At 38.0% G+C, this 19,541-nt stretch overlaps 1 protein-coding gene across 3 annotated transcripts in view; it reads left to right on the forward strand.

The window, feature by feature from the left end:
* Positions 1-19,541, forward strand: part of OXSR1 (oxidative stress responsive kinase 1) — a 100,590-nt gene that overhangs the window by 10,873 nt on the left and 70,176 nt on the right. For all 3 annotated transcript variants that reach the window (XM_082745772.1, XM_082745771.1, XM_082745773.1), the window contains exon 2: positions 11,084-11,196. Coding sequence is in view for 1 of the 3 variants with exons in the window: in XM_082745771.1 (XP_082601897.1) it covers positions 11,084-11,196 (113 nt within the window). In the remaining 2 variants the exon portion in view is untranslated. The remainder of the gene's footprint in view (positions 1-11,083; positions 11,197-19,541) is intronic.

Genomic DNA, 19,541 nt, shown 5'->3' on the forward strand with positions numbered 1-19,541 from the left:
CGCCTGGGTGGCTCAGTGGGTTAAGCCGCTGCCTTCGGCTCAGGTCATGATCTCAGGGTCCTGGGATCTAGTCCCGCATCGGGCTCTCTGCTCAGCCGGGAGCCTGCTTCCCTCTCTCTCTCTCTGCCTGCCTCTCCATCTACTTGTGATTTCTCTCTGTCAAATAAATAAATAAAATCTTTAAAAAAAGAATTGGTGAATAGTTAAAATGATTATAAAGACATTTTAAAGGTATTCTTCCCTAACCTCTTTTATCTACATTATTGATATTTTCTGTGAGTAAATTTTTTTCTAATGAAGATAGAACATCATTAACTCTTCTGAATTAGTGGTATTGAGTTTTTACTGCATTGCCATAAGACTTTATGTTAGAACTTCAGAGTATTTTTCAATTGCTGAATGATGTTTTGGTATTTGGGGAAAATAATACGAAGGTCAATGAAAGTGATTTATTGTTAGCATGGTGGAAGTAGAGCCTGCAAGTCTCTTTTTATCATTAAATGTGGGAAATGCTTATGACTTTGTCTTTTGGCCTTTTATTAAATCACATCTTGCCTCCAGGGAGATTTATTAAATGAGTGATTCTTTGTGTAAAAGAAAGGTATTTTAGCGTGTAGACAATTATGATTGATAGTACCTCGGTTTAGTGTTTCATTATTAATGAAATTAATTCTGTGTTTAATAATGACTAGGAATTAATAACAAGTGAACTCCCCAAATTGCTATGTCTGTATTTTTAATGCCAGCATGGTATTTGTTTATGTATCATATGACATTAGTATATTTAAAGCTAGTATTTCAGATTTTGTATAAATACACAGTAAATAATCAATGCTTGATTATCCTGGGGTAGAGTAACTGGTTTGAGAGTTAATGCCAATTTAAAAGAATACCACTAGGTAGCACATTTGCAAAAATTGAAATGAAAAAGCATCAGGGAATACATTTACATATTAGAAGACATCTGTTATTAGGACTGAAGGTACCCTGTAGAGGCCTCATTGTGTCTTCTGTGACTTGAGAATGCCTCTCATCTTAGCCTGACAGATACGTGACCTGCATGATTAGCGTCCCTCCTCTGGGGTTTCCCAGAGTGAGGCAGTAGCCTCTCATTGAAGGCAAGAGAGTTGTTAAATGTTCTAAAGGAATACCATGCAGAAAGAACTTGAAAAGGAAAGGATGGGAGTGGGAGAATAGTTACTGTACTGCCTAATTCTGTCGCATAACTCATGTGCAAAACAAAGGGAGTTCAGTGAAGAAGCAGACTGCAAACTATTTCAATAGAAGCCTGTTGGAACCTTCTTATCAAGGAGTATGTTAGTAGTTCTAAGCTTTTGTCAAAATAATTCAAGTACACTATTGGATAATGTCATTGAATACACATGTGTTCTTGAATATTGGATTTTATTTGGATTTTGCATGTCATGAACTTTGTGCATAGTTTTGCTTAGTTTGTTATAGATGTAATTTGGGTTTATCTGTGTCAGTGTTGACTATGGATGTGTATAGCTTTGGTCAGGGACTTTCAAATGGATTTTGGTATAACAAATTCTGTTGAATTATACAATTGTATATGTAAGTTGTTTTCAAATTTTAATATCTGTAGCACATTTATATTATTAGAAATCTGATTTTATACTTAAAGAGATTTTTTAGTAACAGCTTTATTGAGATATAGTGTACATACTATGAAATTTGCCCCTTTGAAGTGTGAAGTTGTGTATTCATAGAGTTATGCAATCATCACCACTGTCTAATTCCAGAACATTTTCATAGCTCTTGAAACTCCACATCCATTAGCTATACTCCCTATTTCCCTCTTCCTCTAGTTTCTGGCAACCTCTAATCTCTGCAGATATGGATTTGCCTATTCTGGATATTCTACATAAAAAGAATCACACTAATATGAAATGTTGGGGTCTGGGGGCAAACGGTCAAGAAAGAATTCTTGAGACTTCTTCATTGCCAAAAAAGTGTGGTTTTATTAAAGCATGGGGACGGGACCTCTGGGCAGAAAGAGATGCACTGGAATTGTGAGGAGTGACTGATTATATAGTTTCAAGTTGGAAGGGAGTTAGGGATAGCATATCCCTAAAGAATTTGGAACCAAGGTTTCCAAGACCTTGAGGGGCTAGCTTTGTTAGGAAAAGGTCATTTACTACTGTCCAGTGAAACTTCAGTCACAAGACTCTTCAGATGTGTATCAGTGGGCCATATGCTTGAAAGATGATTGCTAACGTGTATCTTGGGGGTAGAGATAAAGGTAGTTTCTAAAGGGATTTTTACAGGATCCTAGAGGTCTGGCTAATGTCAAGCTAAGGTTGCCTTTTGCCGTAGCAAAGTATTAATAAACATTGAAGCAGCGAATAAGATCCTTGAGGAAGGTCCGTCAGCCTGTCTCAAGTAGGGCTGTAAGTTGTAAGGAACTTTAATTTTTTTTCTTTTGCCTTTTGTGTCTGGCATATTTACTTAGCGTGTTTTCTTGGGTCATCCATGTTGTAGCGTGTATCGGTACTCAGTTCTTTTTATTGCCAAATGGTATCATTGTATGGATATACCATATCTGTTCCTCAGTTGGAAATTTGGGTTGTTTCCATTTTTTGGCTTTTATGAGTAATACTGCAGTAAACAACTGTGTGAAAGTATTTGTTTTTTGTTTTCTTGAGTATATACATAGGAGTTGAAGTGCTAGATTGTGTGGTAATCTATGCTTAACATTTTGAGAACCTGCCAGACTCTTTTCTGAAGCTAGTACATTACTGTACAGTCCTACCAGCAGTATAGGAGGTTTCTCTACATCCTTACCAACACTTGTTATTGTCTTTTTGATTATAGCCATGAAGTGTTGTCTTGATGTGGTTTTGTGAAGAGAGTTTTAAATTGAAAACTTCATATTACAAAGTGTTAGTTACTGTAGCTTGTGTGTTAATTTTTATTCTGAAATATTTGAGGGAATATATAAGAACAGTAAGTAGTAATTAATGAAATAACTTTTAACACTGAAATAAATGATAATTACAGAGGGTAAATTTAAATGACTGTGATGTTTGAGACTGACTTTTTTGGATATTTCACTACTGTTAGACCATATAAACAAAGGTAATTCTCAGTTCTTAGTCTTTTTTCATTACCATATTCTGGTGTTCATGTAAGTTGACTTGTAACTTGAAAATGATTTCAAAATCATTACCAAACTTTTTTTCTTTCCTAGAAAGAAATTTCTGAAATTTCCTAGAAATCCAGGTATCTCTGGAGGATTTGAATATTTCATTTTAAGATGATGTGGTATCTCTTGGTCTCACTCTGATGGGGCCCCCAAATGTGGTATGACAACCAGGTAGAAGCCAGCAGTGCAGTGAAAGGATTCACCCAAGACAGAATAAAGGAGACAGAAGTTTATTGAATATACCACAAAGGAGAAGCAAGATAGAGAGAGGGACAAGGGAGACGGGCAAGGACGGAGGGGTAGAGATTCACACACACACACACATACAGAGACACAGTGAGAGACGGAGAGATGGATATAAGTAGACAATGGTTAGTTAGAGCCTATGGGTATTTTGATGTGGGTCGCCCAGGGGCTTGTGGGTCACTGTAGGCCCTTTCTACATTCCATTGCTCAAGCTTGTTTGCCTAAAAGCGGTCTCTACAGATGATAGAAATGGAAATTATTTCTTCTAGTAATATACATAATAGTATGACTTGTAAATTGGGGAAAATGGATATTTAAGGACAGAATACTGTGTATTTTTGTCTTCTGCTGATGATAAGCTCCTCCTCTCACTCTATCTCTGTTAACTACTCTTAATTGTTCCTGTGGATTTTTTCAGAAAACTTTAACACACATATATCCTTTTGTAGAGTGTTTTTCTCTTCGATTTTTTCCACTTAGATATTTAAGTTTTAAAGCCCTAGGTGTTAAATTGCCATGTACTTAACTTAGATGACCTAATTAGCTCTTTTTTTTTTTAAAGATTTTATTTATTTATTTGACAGACAGATCACAAGTGGGCAGAGAGACAAGCAGAGAGAGATGGGGGGGGGGGCGTTAGCAGGCTCCCCGCCGAGCAGAGAACCCAGGACCCTGAGATCATGACCTGAGGCGAAGGCAGAGGCTCAACCCACTGAGCCACCCAGGTGCCCCTAATTAGCTCTTTTACAGACTGTCATATGGTCTTATTAAAGTTAATACCTCATTCTCCAAACTGAATGCTCTCCCTGAGAATGTTTAAGTAGTATTTCCTCCCAAATATTGAAAGCGTGTTGCATTTTACATGAAACATTGTGCTCAAAGTTATTTTTCTTAATATACTGTGCAGTACATAGAGCACTTTTTCTTTCCCTGTTTTCCCTTTTGCCTACATTTTATCAAAATGTAGGAAGAGGACGAGAGAAAGGAGGAAAAAATGTAATGATTGGGGCGCCTGGGTGGCTCAGTGGGTTAAAGCCTCTGCTTTCGGCTCAGGTCATGATCCCAGGGTCCTGGGTTCTCTGCTCAGCGGGGAGCCTGCTTCCTCCCCTCTCTCTCTCTCTGCCTGCCTCTCTGCCTACTTGTGATTTCTTTCTGTCAAATAAATAAAATCTTAAAAAAAAAAAAAAGTAATGATTGCTCATTTTTCCTTTTTTAGTGTTTACAATTCAGTTTTCTTCAAGGTTGAGTATTTGTACCAGAGAATGTTTAGTCTGTGGTCATACCAATGATTACGATAGTGAGAAACCCAATTTGAATGGAATGGGTATAGATGGGGAGTTGGTGAGGGTAATTTTTCCTCATGTGTTTTGGTTAAGATTTAAGTACCTTAAAAGCATTATAAACCTGCCTTATGCCAAATATTTGAGACACAGCAATGTCTTTTAACAGTTTAAACATCTAACAAAAAGATAAAGGGTGAGGAAATGAACAATAGTGACATTTATTGAGCATTTATGTGCCCCCGGCACACAGGCAGGACATGAAGACTTAACTCTGCTAAGGGCAGTGGGGCTGAAGTTTGAATCTAAGTGTGTTTTCCATGGAGCTTCCTGAAGTTGGGTGAGTTACCAGTTGGGCTTTCAAAGGAGGGGCCAGTATGGATTAATACATAGAAAACAGAGTGAATGGCTTCTACAGAGGCATGGAGATGGGGATAAATAAATTGCATCTGGAGTGTGGAAAACAAGTTAACTTGTTCATTTATCCAGTGGTATAGTGTCAGGTAGCTGCTATGGTTGAGGGATCTGATGAGTGACGTTATGCAAATCGTGTTTGAAGATTATGTTATTAATGGCCAGAATGGGTTGAGGCCTGGGCTTTTTTTTTCCCCCAAAACACAGAACTTAACTAAAATTTTAGTAGTTATATGTATACTGTACCTATTTGTATATGTGTGGTCTGTATAGTTCTATGCAGTTTTATTACACATGTGCTTTTGTGGAACTGCCAGTAAACTCAAGATACTAAACTTTATCCCACCACAGAGTTCCCTCAGGCTACCCCTTGATAGCCATACTTAACCCCTCTTTGTATATCCTTATCCCTTGACAACCACTTATCTGTTCTCCATCGTTTTTGTTATTTCAAGAATGTTATATACAAATGGAGTCCTGAAAAAGTGTAACTTTTTGAGATTGGCTTTTTTTACTCAGCATAATGCCCATGAGGTTCTTTGAAGTAATTGTGCGTATTAGTAGTTTGTTCATTTTTCTTGCTGATAGTATGGATGGTTCTGTTCTGTATGGATGGTTCTGTTCTGCCAATACTGCATTGTCTTGTTTACTCTCTATCATAAGTCTTTTTTAAAAAACTCATCAATCAGCATTTATTCTTTGAGAACCCAATATGTGTTTTTTATTGAGATATAATTGTCATGGAGTATCCTCTTAGTTTCAGGTGTACATTATAGTGATTTGGTACTTTATCCTTTTGAAGCAATGATGAGTCCCGTTATCTATTGCCATGTAAAATTATTACAATTTGACTGACTATATTCCCTATGCCGTACTTTATATCCCCATGACTTATTTATTTTATAACTGAAAGTTTGAACCTATAATAAGTCTTGAAATTAGATATTATGAGTCCTTCAGCTTTCTTCTTCATAATTGTGTTGGCTATTCTAGGGCCTTCTCTTTTCATATGAACTTTAGAATGAGCTTGTCTGTGTACAAAATATCTTGCTGGTGTTTTGATAGGAATTCATTAAACCTATATATAGTCATTTTGGGGAGTATTGACATCTTTAGTGTGTTGAGTTTTCTAATACACGAACATAATAAGTTTCTCCCAATTTTTATATCTTCTTTGCTTTCTTTCATCAGTATTTTACATTTTTTAGCATACATATCCTCTTCATATTTTATTGGATTTATACTTTAGTATTTCCTTTTGAGGGAGCAGTTATAAATGATGCTGTGTTTTAAAACTTTGGTTTCCACTTATTTGTGTTTGCATATAGAAATGAAGTTGATTTTCATGTTGATCTTGTATCTTGCAATGTTGCAAAACTGTCTTATAAGTTCTGGGAACTTTTCTTGTGCATTCCTTGGGATTTTCTGTATAGACAACGACACCATTTAAAATAAGGACAGTTTTATTTTTCTTTTCCAATGCGAATGCCTCTTCTTTCTTTTTCTTGCTTTGTAACGAAGGCTAGGATTTCTAGTACTGTGTTGCTTATGAGTGATGAGAATGGACATCCTTACCTTTTTCTCAGTCTTAGAAGGAAGGTATTCAGTCATTCACCATTAAGTATGTTGTTTGCTATAACTTTGCTATAACTTTCCTGTAGGTATTCTTCATGAAGTTGAAGATCCCCTCATTTCCTAGTTTTCCTAGTTTTTATTATGAATGGTGTAGAATTTTTTTTTTTTTTTAGAGATTTTATTTATTTGTCAGAGAGAGCGAGCGAGAGCGAGCACAGGCAGACAGAGTGGAAGGCAGAGTCAGACGGAGAAGCAGGCTCCCTGCGGAGCAAGGAGCCCGATATGGGACTCGATCCCAGGACGCTGGGATCATGACCTGAGCCGAAGGCAGCTGCTTAACCAACTGAGCCACCCAGGCGTCCCAATGGTGTAGAATTTTTAAAAAATATTTTTCTGTGTCAGTTGATAGGATCATACGATATTTTTCCTTTAGCTTATTGGTATGTATTGCATTGATTTTTTAAAAATATTATACCAACCTTACATAGTTGGAATACATGTTACTTGGTTGTGGTGTACTAACTATTTTGGATTCAATTTGCTAATATTTTTGTAAGGATTTTGCAGCTAAATTCGTGAGATATACTGGTCTGTAGTTCTTTTTAATTCTTGTGATGTCTTTGTCTGGTTTTGGTATTGGTAACAATTGGTTTCATAAAATGAGTTGGGATGTGTTCCCGCTTCTTCCGTTCCTGGACAAGGTGTAAAATGGCAGTTAATTCTTCTTGTCAGTGTTTGGTAAAATTCTCCAGGGAAACCATCTGCGCCTGGGGAGTTTTTCAAGAACTTGTAAATTACAAATTTGAATTCTTTTTCTTTTTTTTTTTTTTAAAGATTTTATTTATTTATTTATTTGACAGAGAGAGATCACAAGTAGGCAGAGAGTTAGGCAGAGAGAGAAGGAGAAGCAGGCTCCCCGCTAAGCAGAGAGCCCGATGCGGGGCTCGATCCCAGGACACTGGGATCATGACCTGAGCCGAAGGCAGCGTCTTGATCCACTGAGCCATCCAGGTGCCCCCAAATTTGATTTCTTTAATAGTGTTTTTATTATTCAGGTTACCTATTTTATCTTGAGTGAGTTTCGATAAGTTGTTTTCAGAAAATTGGCCCATTTTTTTTCTAAATTGTGGAATTATGAGCTAAAGTTTTTTTGTTGTTTGTTTGTTTTTTAAGATTTTATTTTAAAGTAATCTTTACACTCAGTGTGGGGCTCAGACTTAAAACTCTGGTTTCAAGAGTTTTATGCTCTACCAGCCTAAGCCAGCCAGGCACCCTGAGCTAAAGTTTAAAGTTGTTTGTAGTATTCTCTTACTTTTTTTAAGAAATTGAAGTAGAAGTTGTATAACATAAAACCTACCATTTTAAAAGTGTACATTTTAGTGGTTTATAGTATATTCATGGTATTTTGCAACTGCTGTCTAATTCCAGAGTATTTTCATCACCCCAGAAAGACATTCCTTTCCCATTAAGCAGTAACTTCCCATTATCTTCTTTCCTAGCCCCTGGCAACTAGTAATATATTTTCTGAATGGATTTGCCTGATGGGACATTTCATATAAATGGAGCCATACAGTTTGTGATTGGTTTATTCCACACAGCATAATGTTTTCATGTTTATCCATGTTGTTGTGTATATCAATACTCAGTCTTTGGTTCATGGTCCTATCACTCTGACCTCTACTTCCATTATCTCATCTTCTTCACTGACTTTCCTGCCTTTCTCTTAAAAAAGAAAGACCCTTATAATTTTTTTGGGCCCACCCAGATTATCCATTATCTCATTCTTTTTTTTTTTTTTTTTTTAAGATTTTATTTATTTATTTGACAGAGAGAGATCACAGCAGGCAGAGAGGCAGGCAGAGAGAGGGGAAGGGAAGGAAGCAGGCCCCTGCTGAACAGAGAGCCCGATACGGGACTGGATCCCAGGACCCTGAGATCATGACCTGAGCCGAAGGCAGCGGCTTAACCCACTGAGCCACCCAGGCACCCCATTATCTCATTCTTAATTTGACTTAATAACAGGTACAGAGTCTATTTGCAGTTAAGGTAACGTTAACAAGTTTCAAGGAGTAGGACATGGGTATTTTGTGGGAGGCCATTATTTTACCTACTGCATGGACTTTAGATTTTTTATTTTATCCACTGCTCCCTGAGGCTCTGTTCTTTTTTTTTTTCCCCAGTCCATTTTCTCTTTCTTGTTTATTTTTTATTTTATTTTCGGGCGGCTTGTCAAATTTTATATCAAGATAATGTTTAACAATATACACTTTTTTAAGTATAGGAAGAGATAATTCTAGCTGCTTGGAGAAACAAAGGAGTAAGTTGGAATTTACTGACAGCTTTAATTTATTTACTTAATTTATTATGTTATGTTAGTCACCATACGGTACTTTTTGTTTGTTTGTTTGTTTAAAGATTTTATTTATTTATTTGACAGACAGAGATCACAAGTAGGCAGAGAGTTAGGCAGAGAGAGAAGGAGAAGCAGGCTCCCCGCTGAGCAGAGAGCCCGATGTGGGGCTCAATCCCAGGACTGTGGGATCATGACCCAAGCTGAAGGCAGAGGCCTTAACCCACTGAGCTACCCAGGCGCCCCTCACCATACGGTACTTTATCAGTTTTTGATGTAGTGTTCCATGATTCATTGTTTGTGTATAACATCCAGTGCTTATTGTAATACGTGCCCACTTCAATACCCATCACAGGCTCACCCATCTCCCCATACCCCCCCATCTAAAACCCTCAGTTTGTTTCCCAGAGTCCTCAGTCTCTCATGGTTTGTCCCCCGCTCTGATTTCCCCTCCTTCATTTTTCCCTTCCTTCTTCTTCTGTCTTCCATGCTATTCCTTATGTTTCACATATAAGTGAGTGAAACCATAGATGAGTAAACTGTTGGTCTTGTCCTCAGGACTGAATTTATCCTCCTTCATCTCCACTGTTGAACCTATATACATCACTATTTTTATTTTGGAAGTTGCATATTTCAGTTGTATACATAATTTCCATTTGGTAGTTTTTTAAAAGAATAGCTTCTGTTTCTTTGCTGAAATATTCTATTTTTTTTATTTGAGAGAATTCTTGATTGTTTATTGAAGTATTTTTATGAAGATAGCTTTAAGATTCTTGTCAAATAATTCCAGATTGTGGTTCATTTTGGTGTTGACATCAGTATGATTCTGTTTCTTACTCATGTGTGTTTTTCTTGGTGCGTGATTTTTTAAAAAAATTTTATCCTGGACATCTAAGATATTAATATGAAGAGAGTCTTTATCCTGCTTAAGTCTTCTATTTTAGTAGGCACTAACTCTATTTAGGGTTAGTGTGTAGGTTCTGCTTTTGGGAGCTGTGTATTTCCTGTGATAATTTAGTTCTCAGAGCTTTTGCAGTGCTATTCTTTTTATTTTTCTGGCATCACAGGAGCTCTGCTTGATTTTTACAGGTGTTGCCTGGGCTGACTGGTGGTTTGGGTCCCCATCTCTGCTACTGCTAAGGGCAGGTTGGCTGGACATTGCCCCAAGTGTGGCAGATCTGGCCCACTGCTGTCTGGGGATGGGGTGGAGACCCTGCTGATGCCGATGTTGTAGTGAATTGGGGTCCCCTGGTATCCTGGATAGGGCCTGGGGAGTCCTGGGGAGGGTCTCTCTCCCCTCTAGGTCTCTGCTAAGCTAGGTCTCTGCTAATACTTTTACAGCCCTTTGTCCAGAAAGCAAGATTTTCTCTTTTGTCTATTTGTGTTGGTGGTTCTGGTTTCAGGCTGTTCATGGATTTGTGGGAGATAAGAGGAAAACCCAGTGAACTCACAGTGGTGCTTTTCCTTACATGGAAAGGCCCTTAACTCATCTACTTTCTTGCCACCTGTTAGGGTCATTGTATGATTGTCTGTTAAGTCATTTCTAGGGTATTCAGTTGTATTGAGAGGAGAGGAATAGGGAAGTGCGAGCCTGTGCCATCATAATCTAGAATTGGAACTGTAGCCATTTTGATTCTTCCTCCCTGCTGGTGTTTATTAGGAATTCTATGAAATGGTCAAGGCTTTGGCTTTTATTGACCGACACCTTACTTTTTAGGGTGTTATCTGTTGTTGAGTGTAGGAACAAGGTAAGATTTATTCTCTTGTTTATTTTATTATTTATTTTTCTTTTTAGAGAGAGAGCATGTGCATGAGCTGAGGATGAGGGGGAGAAGGAGAGGGAGAGAGAAAGTCTTAAGGGGAGCTCAGTGTGGGGCTCAGTCTCCCAACCCTGAGATCAGGACCTGAGCTGAAATCAAGAGTTGGATGCTTAACCCACTGAGCCACCCAGATGCCCTGAATTATTTTCTTGTTTAAATTGTGTGAGAATTAGAAATGTCATGTTCTTATCTATTCATCTATTTATTTACTCATTTATGTATTTATCTTTAGGGAGTGGAGCAACTGCTGTGGTCCAAGCAGCATATTGTGCCCCTAAGAAGGAGAAAGTGGCAATCAAACGGATAAACCTTGAGAAATGTCAAACTAGCATGGATGAACTCCTGGTATGCACATCTCATATTTTTTATTGAGAAATATACTCCTATTTGTATTCATGTTGGAGTGGGAAATAACTTGAAAATTTTAATTACTTTTCTAAAAATAAGGTATTTTGATTGACTCATTAAATAATTCTTATTGTAAAATATAGAAAAATCCAGGTAAATAGGAAAAATTGATTGTAATCCTCCCATTCTGAGGTTAACACTTGCTATATAGTCTTTCAGAATATAAATACAAATATATTTCATACATTAAAATCTTTGTATTTTTATGATAATGTAATCATTTACTTGTTCTTTTCATAGAGAAATTTATCAAATTCTGTCTATAAATATTAATTAAAATGTCTTTCAGTATGTGTGTAATATTCTGTTGCATAGGCAGACCACATTTTATTTAACCTATTTCTTGTATTGGACAATTACCTTTTTCCTCTCTTTTGTTGTTTTAAATAATGCTTCTTTACTTTTCTCTTTCCTTAAATTAGTTTCATGCAATTGTGATACCTGGTCGATGGAATGTGCTTTAAAATGCTTTGGCCTCCTAGGAACATGGTACCAATTTGCATTATGACCATTGATGCAAGATGGGAAGTAGAAGGTGGTGTTGCCTTCTCCAAAAGCTATGGAAAAAGAGAAGAAAGGGAGTCTTGGGGATTAATAGCTGTAGGAGATGTTCTGTGGCATTAAAAGCTAGACACACAGGGATTTTGTACTTCTTTATGAGCCACGGAACCCAGAATTGTTTGAAGTATGTAGTAAGTGCTCAGTAAAGGATATGAAGTAGATTTTCAAATCATTTAACCTTGTAAATCCTGTTTCTTTGGCTTAAAATGGAAATTATAACATCTGCTTCATGTACCTCATGAGGTTTTTATTTCTTTTTAAAAAGATTTTATTAATTAATTAATTTACTTACTTAGTGGGGAAGGGGCGGAGGAAGAGAAGATCTCAAGCAGACATCACACTGAGTATGGAGCCCCATGCAGGGCTTGATCTCACAACCCTAAGATCATGACCTGAGCCAAAATCAAGAGTTGGATGCTTAACTGAGTGAGCCACCCAGGTGCCCCCTTCATGAGGTTTTTCTTTGAGGATGAAATGATCTCGTACTTGAAAAGTATAAACTGCTATACAAATAGGAACTAATGTTATTTTATTAAGTATTACTTTTATTAAGTATTTCTCTAAGGTCACATACAGCTAGTGATAGAGAGGCAGGAATTAGCACTGAGATGTTCTGACATTCCAGAAGTCATTGTGTTCCCAGGTTGGATTTAATTTCTGGTGGAGCCTGTACTGAGTATTAGGGAATATTGGAATAAAAGGAAAAGAGATAATAGAATTATACATTGAATTTTTAGGAGATTAAACAAAAGCATGTCGGGGCACCTGGGTGGCTCAGTGGGTTGAAGCCTCTGCCTTCGGCTTGGGTCATGGTCCCAGGATCCTGGGATGGAGCCCCGCGTCGGGCGCTCTGCTCAGTGGGAAGTCTGCTTCCCTCTCTCTCTCTCTCTGCCTGCCTCTCTGCCTACTTGTGTTCTCTGTCTGTCAAATAAATAAGATCTTTAAAAACAAAAACAAAAAACCCCAAAAGCATGTCTTCAGGAGTTGGTAATATGTGTGTAGAAGCTAAAGAAAATCCAAACTGTAGTGATCCAGCTGTAGTGATCTTGAGCTGCTTTTGTGAGAGAATATACACTTGAAAGGACATGCCGACAGAAATCGTAGGTAGTGATCTTGCATTTAGAGATGCCTACAGTCCCTTGGAGCATCATTTGGATATTTGAACTGCAATCATCATAAAAGGAGGCTGTAAAGTGTAAACTAATTATTTTAAGGGAAAATCAGAATTTTTAGCCAATATATATTGACTGGAATTTGAGAAGCCAGGTATGAATTTGTATCATTTGCCAGTTATTTTACATAACCCTTAAGGATAGCATAAAGGTGAATGAAAGTCTCATTTATTACCTCATGACTAAAGAAATGAAAGTTCAAAGTTTAAATAACTTGACTGTGCTCACATGATAGTAACAACAAACATCTTTTTAGTGATAGGCCCTTAAGTGTACTTTACCCTCATAAGTGCCTCCATGCTCTTCTTTAGATGAATGCTCTTCCATTTACTTCCTTTAGATGAAGGAAGTAAATCATACAGTAAGTGACAGTTTGGATTAAAAATCAGGTCTTTCTCGGGGCGCCTGGGTGGTTCAGTGGGTTAAAGCCTCTGCCTTCAGCTCGGGTCATGATCCCAGGGTCCTGGGATCGAGCCCCACATCGGGCTGTCTGCTCAGCGGGGAGCCTGCTTCCCTTCCTCTCTCTCTGCCTGCCTCTCCGCCTACTTGTGATCTCTGTCTGTCAAATAAAGAAATAAAATCTTAAAAAAAAAAAAAATCAGGTCTTTCTGAGTAAAGTCTGTTGTTTCCTACTTCATCTAATAGTAACTAATTATAATCTTGGTTCAAAAGTCAAAAGAGCATCTGTCAGATATTTGACATCTTGAAAATAATATTTGTGTTATTACACTAGGCCTTACTTGTAGAGGATTGCAAATTTGGTATAGCATAGTAAAAGAAAAAAATAAATTAGACCTTCATCATTTTGTCTGCATAGTCCAGTAAGCTTTATATTACAAATATAGTATTTATATATTTGGCAAATAAGTAAGGGGACGTGACTTTTAGTAAAACATCTAACAAATTTATTAATTTGAGAGAGAGGGAGCATGAGTGGTGGGGAGGGGCTGAGGGAGAGGTAAAAGCAAACTGTGCTGAGCACAGTGCCCCATGCAGGGCTCGATCCAAGGACCCTGGGATCATGACCTGAAGGCAGACACTTAAGGGACTGAGCCACCCAGGCGCCCCTTAGTAACAACAAATTTAAAACAATTGGCCTTTTTGGAGGGCAAACAAGTGAGATCCCACTAAAGTCTGAAGAAACATTGGGAATATAAAGAAGGCTGGTTTATTTGTGGTGTTTATAGTGTCAGGGACCTGAGATGTGAGTGAGAAGGGCTCAGTTTCCAAGAGATAAGAAGCCCTTTAGTTTTAGATCAGCGTACCAAACTTGTGGTGTCCTGATTTTAAGTTTGTTTTCAAAATGGTCTCTGCTATAATGTAGAAAGGGTGCTGATGTGAACTATGTTCTAGGTGTGTATCCTGTGTGACAGTTACTGGTGAGGAGGTGTAGTATATTGCTCCTTTCTCTTGTCAAAATGTTTTCTTACCTGACAACCTTTGCTAAGTGTGATGGGAAAATCAGCTATAAAATCTTACTACACTTACCTTTTCCAGAGCTGTTACTCACGACACACTAGGCAGTGTTTTGAGCTTTTTCTCTTCTCTGGCAATTGCTAGTACTAGATTCATTGGCCAGAGAGCTGAAGGGAACACAAGAGGCATAAATGTCTATCATTCTATTGGGAGGCTTACAATCCAGTTGAATGAAGAGTTAACACTCTTGTCTTCTGTACAGGACCAAGCGGGACAGATGCGTAGGAGAGGTGTCAACCACTGTGAAGTAAGAGGAGGAGGTGTACTCCTAGTTACAAAGATGGAGGCCTCTGTAGAGATTTTTATGTTCTGGCCCACCGGGGCTGGGGACACTTTGAATAGACAGATAGAAACCTTACCAGGCAGAGGTTTAGAATTAGAAAAGAATTAGTTATATATATATTCATAAATACTAATATATAACTGAAACAATATTTTCATAAAACAATTCTTAATTATATTCTGTAGAATGCACTCTGATTTTCTATTTCATTTTTGTTTCTATCTTTATCTACTTAGTTTGTGTCGTGGCCTGTGTGGGTTGCATCCCATGGTTTGAGGTACACAGGGCCACACAAAGAGGTATTAAGACTCTAAACTCAGGCAGTGACAGTGATAAGGGAAAGAAAAACACATTCCCTAGACATTTTATAGATGGAAGAATTGTCAGTTTTATTTATTTATTATTTTTATTTTTTTTAGTAGGCAGCAAAGCAGGGTTTATTGAGCAATATAGCAAAGTGATAGCACAAAGCTCCCAAGGAGGAAGGGGACCTGAGAGGCGTGCCTGAATTGTTAGTTTTAGAATGAACATTCCATGAGGGCAGGGACTTTATTGTGTTCAGTCAATAGGAATGAATGAGTAAATTAACATTGCTTGGGGACTGACTGACTGGTGTGAAGTGGAGGTAAACTCTTTGTGTTGGGGTAATTAGAAAACCAGGAGTAAATGTTAGAAATCAAGATGAGTGAGTTTCAGGAAAGAATGAAAAGTCATCATTAAGCAATGCTTGAGAAAGCTTCAGGTGGAGAACAGAGAAATCCACAGGAAAGCTCTGGCAGCAGAAGGTAACAGGGCTTTAAAGAAAGTCCTTTCAGTGAGACAGATGGAATTCACTTCAGATGGAAGGGAGCTACTGGGAAACTTGAGTCAGAGTGAATATAGCACTTACATACTTATTTTTGCTTTTGAAAGGAAAGGGAAAAGGATAACTCCAATGGGAGTTAAGATAAAGGAACCCCTCTCTACCCCTACCTTTAAAGGAATAGAAGAAAGAAAAATATTTAAGGCCCTTTCAAGAGTTCAAATTCGATGGTTCTCTAATAGTCTCCTGTTAGAGGACCCTTGATGGTTCCCTCTCTCAGGGTAGAGCTGAAAATGAAAATCCTTAGCTTCACTTTTAAGACATTGGACCATTTGGCCCCAATTCTATGTGCATGAATTGTTACCCTCTGTCTCCCCTACCCTATCCAGTTGGTCCCCAAGTCGTGTGGTTTGTACCTCTTCAGTATATCTCGTGACTCCTTCCTTTCTTTTCATTCATATTGCCATGTACTTTTAATTTATTTTTAAAAAGATTTTAATTTACTTATTTGACCGAAAGAGAGAGCACAAACAGCGGGAGCACCAGGCAGGGAGCCCAGGACCCTAGAGCACAAACAGCGGGAACACCAGGCAGGGAGCCCAGGACCCTAGAATCATGACCTGAGCTAAAGGCAGATGCTTAACCAACTGAGCCACCCAACCATCCTACAATGTATTTTTTAAAAGCTATTTTGAGGTAGTTTAAACTTCTGGAAGAGTTACAGAAGAAGTACAGAAAGTTCCCAGATGCTGTTCACCATCTTCTCCTAATAGTAATGTGATCACAGTGTGATTATCCAGACTGAGTGACTAGTTACCATTTTTTTTAGGCCACCGTCGTCCCTCACCCAGGTCGTAGCAATAGCGTTCAACAGTGTCTTTGGCTCTAGTCTTGTTTTCTCTCATTTATTTTCTATATTGCAGCCATAGTGATTTTTATGAAACAGTATATATAATTAAGCCTTTGATGCCTTCCCTTTGCTGTTAGGATGAAGCCTAAATTCTTGAACACAGTTACACGGTCCTTTATGATATGGCCCCATGTGATTAAACAGTCAAACCTATGAAGTCTAGTTACCTTTCCTGTGTCAGTGTAGTAAAACTTCTTATAGGAGGTTTTATTTTCATTCCTGTTTTCTGATAATTTGCCTCTCCAGTGAAGTCATGTAGTATTTGGTACTTCTATCCAACTGTTTATCACTGTGTTTTGTTAAATTAATATTTGCCTAATGTCTTCACCAGACTCTGGGTTTCTTGAGGGCTCACCATTGTAGTCAATCATCTAGCACTGTGCCTGGCACCTAGTAGTAAGTGCTTGGTAGATATTTGTTGAAAGCATGAACCACTTACCCTAGACAGGTCTACTCATTGCATCCTAAAATATGTCTTGTATAGTTCATCTTTCTTTCTTTCTTTCTTTTTTTTTTGGTATTTGTTTGTGCCTTGAAGTGCTGGAATTTCCCTATATCCTGTAGAACCAAACCTCCCCTGAGAGGACGTCTTGCCTACCTTCACTCTTCTTTCCAATGAATTCTTGTAATATTTACTATCTTTATGACTCACTGGGAATATATGTTGCCATATATTTCTCTCATATGTCTTCTCTTATTTCTTTTAATCTTTTGTAACTATGTCAACAGGGAGGTGCTTACTTTAGTTTTACTTAGTTTTTAGTTCAGAAGACTGTGCTGGTGACTTTGGAGGTTGCAGAAATGTATATGACAAAGACCTTGCTATAAAGAAATTTACATTCAGTTAGAGATGAGACAAGAAAAACTAATGTTCATGGAGCACTGCTTTTGAATCCAGTTTTGGGCAACTTCTACACAATTTATTTTTACTATACAAATATCAAGGTCATAGGGCAAGTACAGTACTTGAATAAGTAAAAAGTTTTATAAAGCACTATAGGATTTAATTCATCCAGTAAATATTTATTGCAGGTGTACTGTGTGCCCGTCAGAGTGATAAGTGCCAGGAATACAGAGGCTCAGCTTTCACTGAGCTTAAAGTTTTGTGAAGGATACAGAAAAATAAGCAATTACAATATAATATGATAAGTTCTGCAGTATTTAGGGAATCCACCTTTTTTCATGGATGTTTTAAATTCAAGTACAGTGTTACATTAGTTTCAGGTGTGCAGTATAATGATTCAACAATTCTGTGCATTACTAGTGCTCATCACGATAAATCTTCTCTTAATCCCCTTTATCTCTTTCGTCTCCCCCCCCCACTTCCCCTCTGGCAACCACCAATTTGTTGTGTGTATTTAAGAGTCTGGCTTTTGTCTTTTTATTTTGTTTGTTTTGTATTTTAAATTCCACATATGAGTGAGACCATATGGTATATTTGTCTTCCTCTGACTTATCTCACTTAATGTTATACCCTCTAGATCCATCCATGTTGTTTAAAATGGCAAGACATCATTCTTTTTTTGACTGAGTAACAGTCCTCTGTGTGTGTGTGCGCGGATGCATGGAATATACACCAGCTTGCATTTAGGGATCCACTTTTAAGTACTTGCTTTCTGGAGTTCTCAGTCTACCAGGGAGGGATAGATAAATAAGTACCCAAGGTACTGCCCAGTGCATATGTGCCATGATGTAAAGAGATACACAGGGAGTTTGGAAGATAAGAGATACCTAACTCAACTTGGGGAGCTGATGGAATTGATATTTTGGCTAGATTAGAAGGAAGAATTAGCATTTTTAGCCAGGGTAAAATAATGAGGGGAGGTGTATTTGAGGTAGAGGGAGCAATGCCATTAAATGTCCATGGTTAGAAGAAGCATGGTCCCCTGAAGTTTACTGTGGCTGGATCGTAGAGGTATATTGGGGTTGGGTCAGTGAGATAGGAGGATTGAGATGAGAGAGTTAAGCAGGGCCCAGATCACTCAGGGCCCTGCTAATCTAAATTCATAACCTGAGGTAGAGTAAGCTTAGAAGGAGCTCACATTTCTACTTTGGACTCGGTTTCTGACCTTGCCGTTTCAGGATATTTCTTATTAGACTGAGAATTGTTAATTATTTCACAAAAATGGGAATAAATAGTATTTTATTTATTTATTTATTTGACAGAGAAAAATCACAAGTAGATGGAGAGGCAGGCAGAGAGAGACAGAGGGAAGCAGGCTCCCCGCTGAGCAGAGAGCCCAATGCGGGACTCGATCCCAGCACCCTGAGATCATGACCTGAGCCGAAGGCAGTGGCTTAACCCACTGAGCCACCCAGGTGCCCCAAGAAATAGTATTTTTAAAATAAAACAAAACCCACAAACCAAAAAGCACCCTCTACCTGAATAGACATTTTTCTAAGGAAGACAGCCAGATGGCCAATAGACACATGAAAAGATGCTCAACATCACTCACCACCAGGGAAATGCAAGTGAAAACCACAATGAGATATCACCTCAAACCTGTCAGAATGGCTAAAATCAAAAAGACAAGAAATAACAAGTGTTGGCGAGGATGTGGAGAAAAGGGAACCTTCTTGCACTAGTGGTGGGAATATAAATTGGTACAACCACTGTAGAAAATAGTATGGAGGCACCCCCAAAAATTAAAAATAGAACTACCATATGATCCAGTAATTAATTCTGCTCGTGGGTATTTACCCAAAAAAAATGAAAACACTAGTTTGAAAAGATATTTGCACCCCTTTGTTTATTGCCATAGACAAGATATGGTGGCAACCCAAGTGTCCATCTATAGATGAATACATTAAAAAAGAGGTGATTTTACACACACACAGATACACACAGTGGAATACTACTCAGCTATAAAATGAATGGCATCTTGCCATTTGTGACATGGATAGGCCTAGAGAGTATTATGCTTGGTGAAATAAGACAGAGAAAGACAAATTTCTCTTACATGTGGAATCCAAGAAACAAAACAAGTGAACAAAGGAAAAACAGACTCTTAAATGCAGAGAACAATCTCACTGCCATCGGCTGCAGAGATGGGTGAGACAGATAAAGGGGGTTAAGAG

Source organism: Mustela nivalis (assembly GCF_964662115.1).
Source record: "Mustela nivalis genome assembly, chromosome: 1".
In the NCBI taxonomy this organism is placed as follows: Eukaryota; Metazoa; Chordata; class Mammalia; order Carnivora; family Mustelidae; genus Mustela; species Mustela nivalis.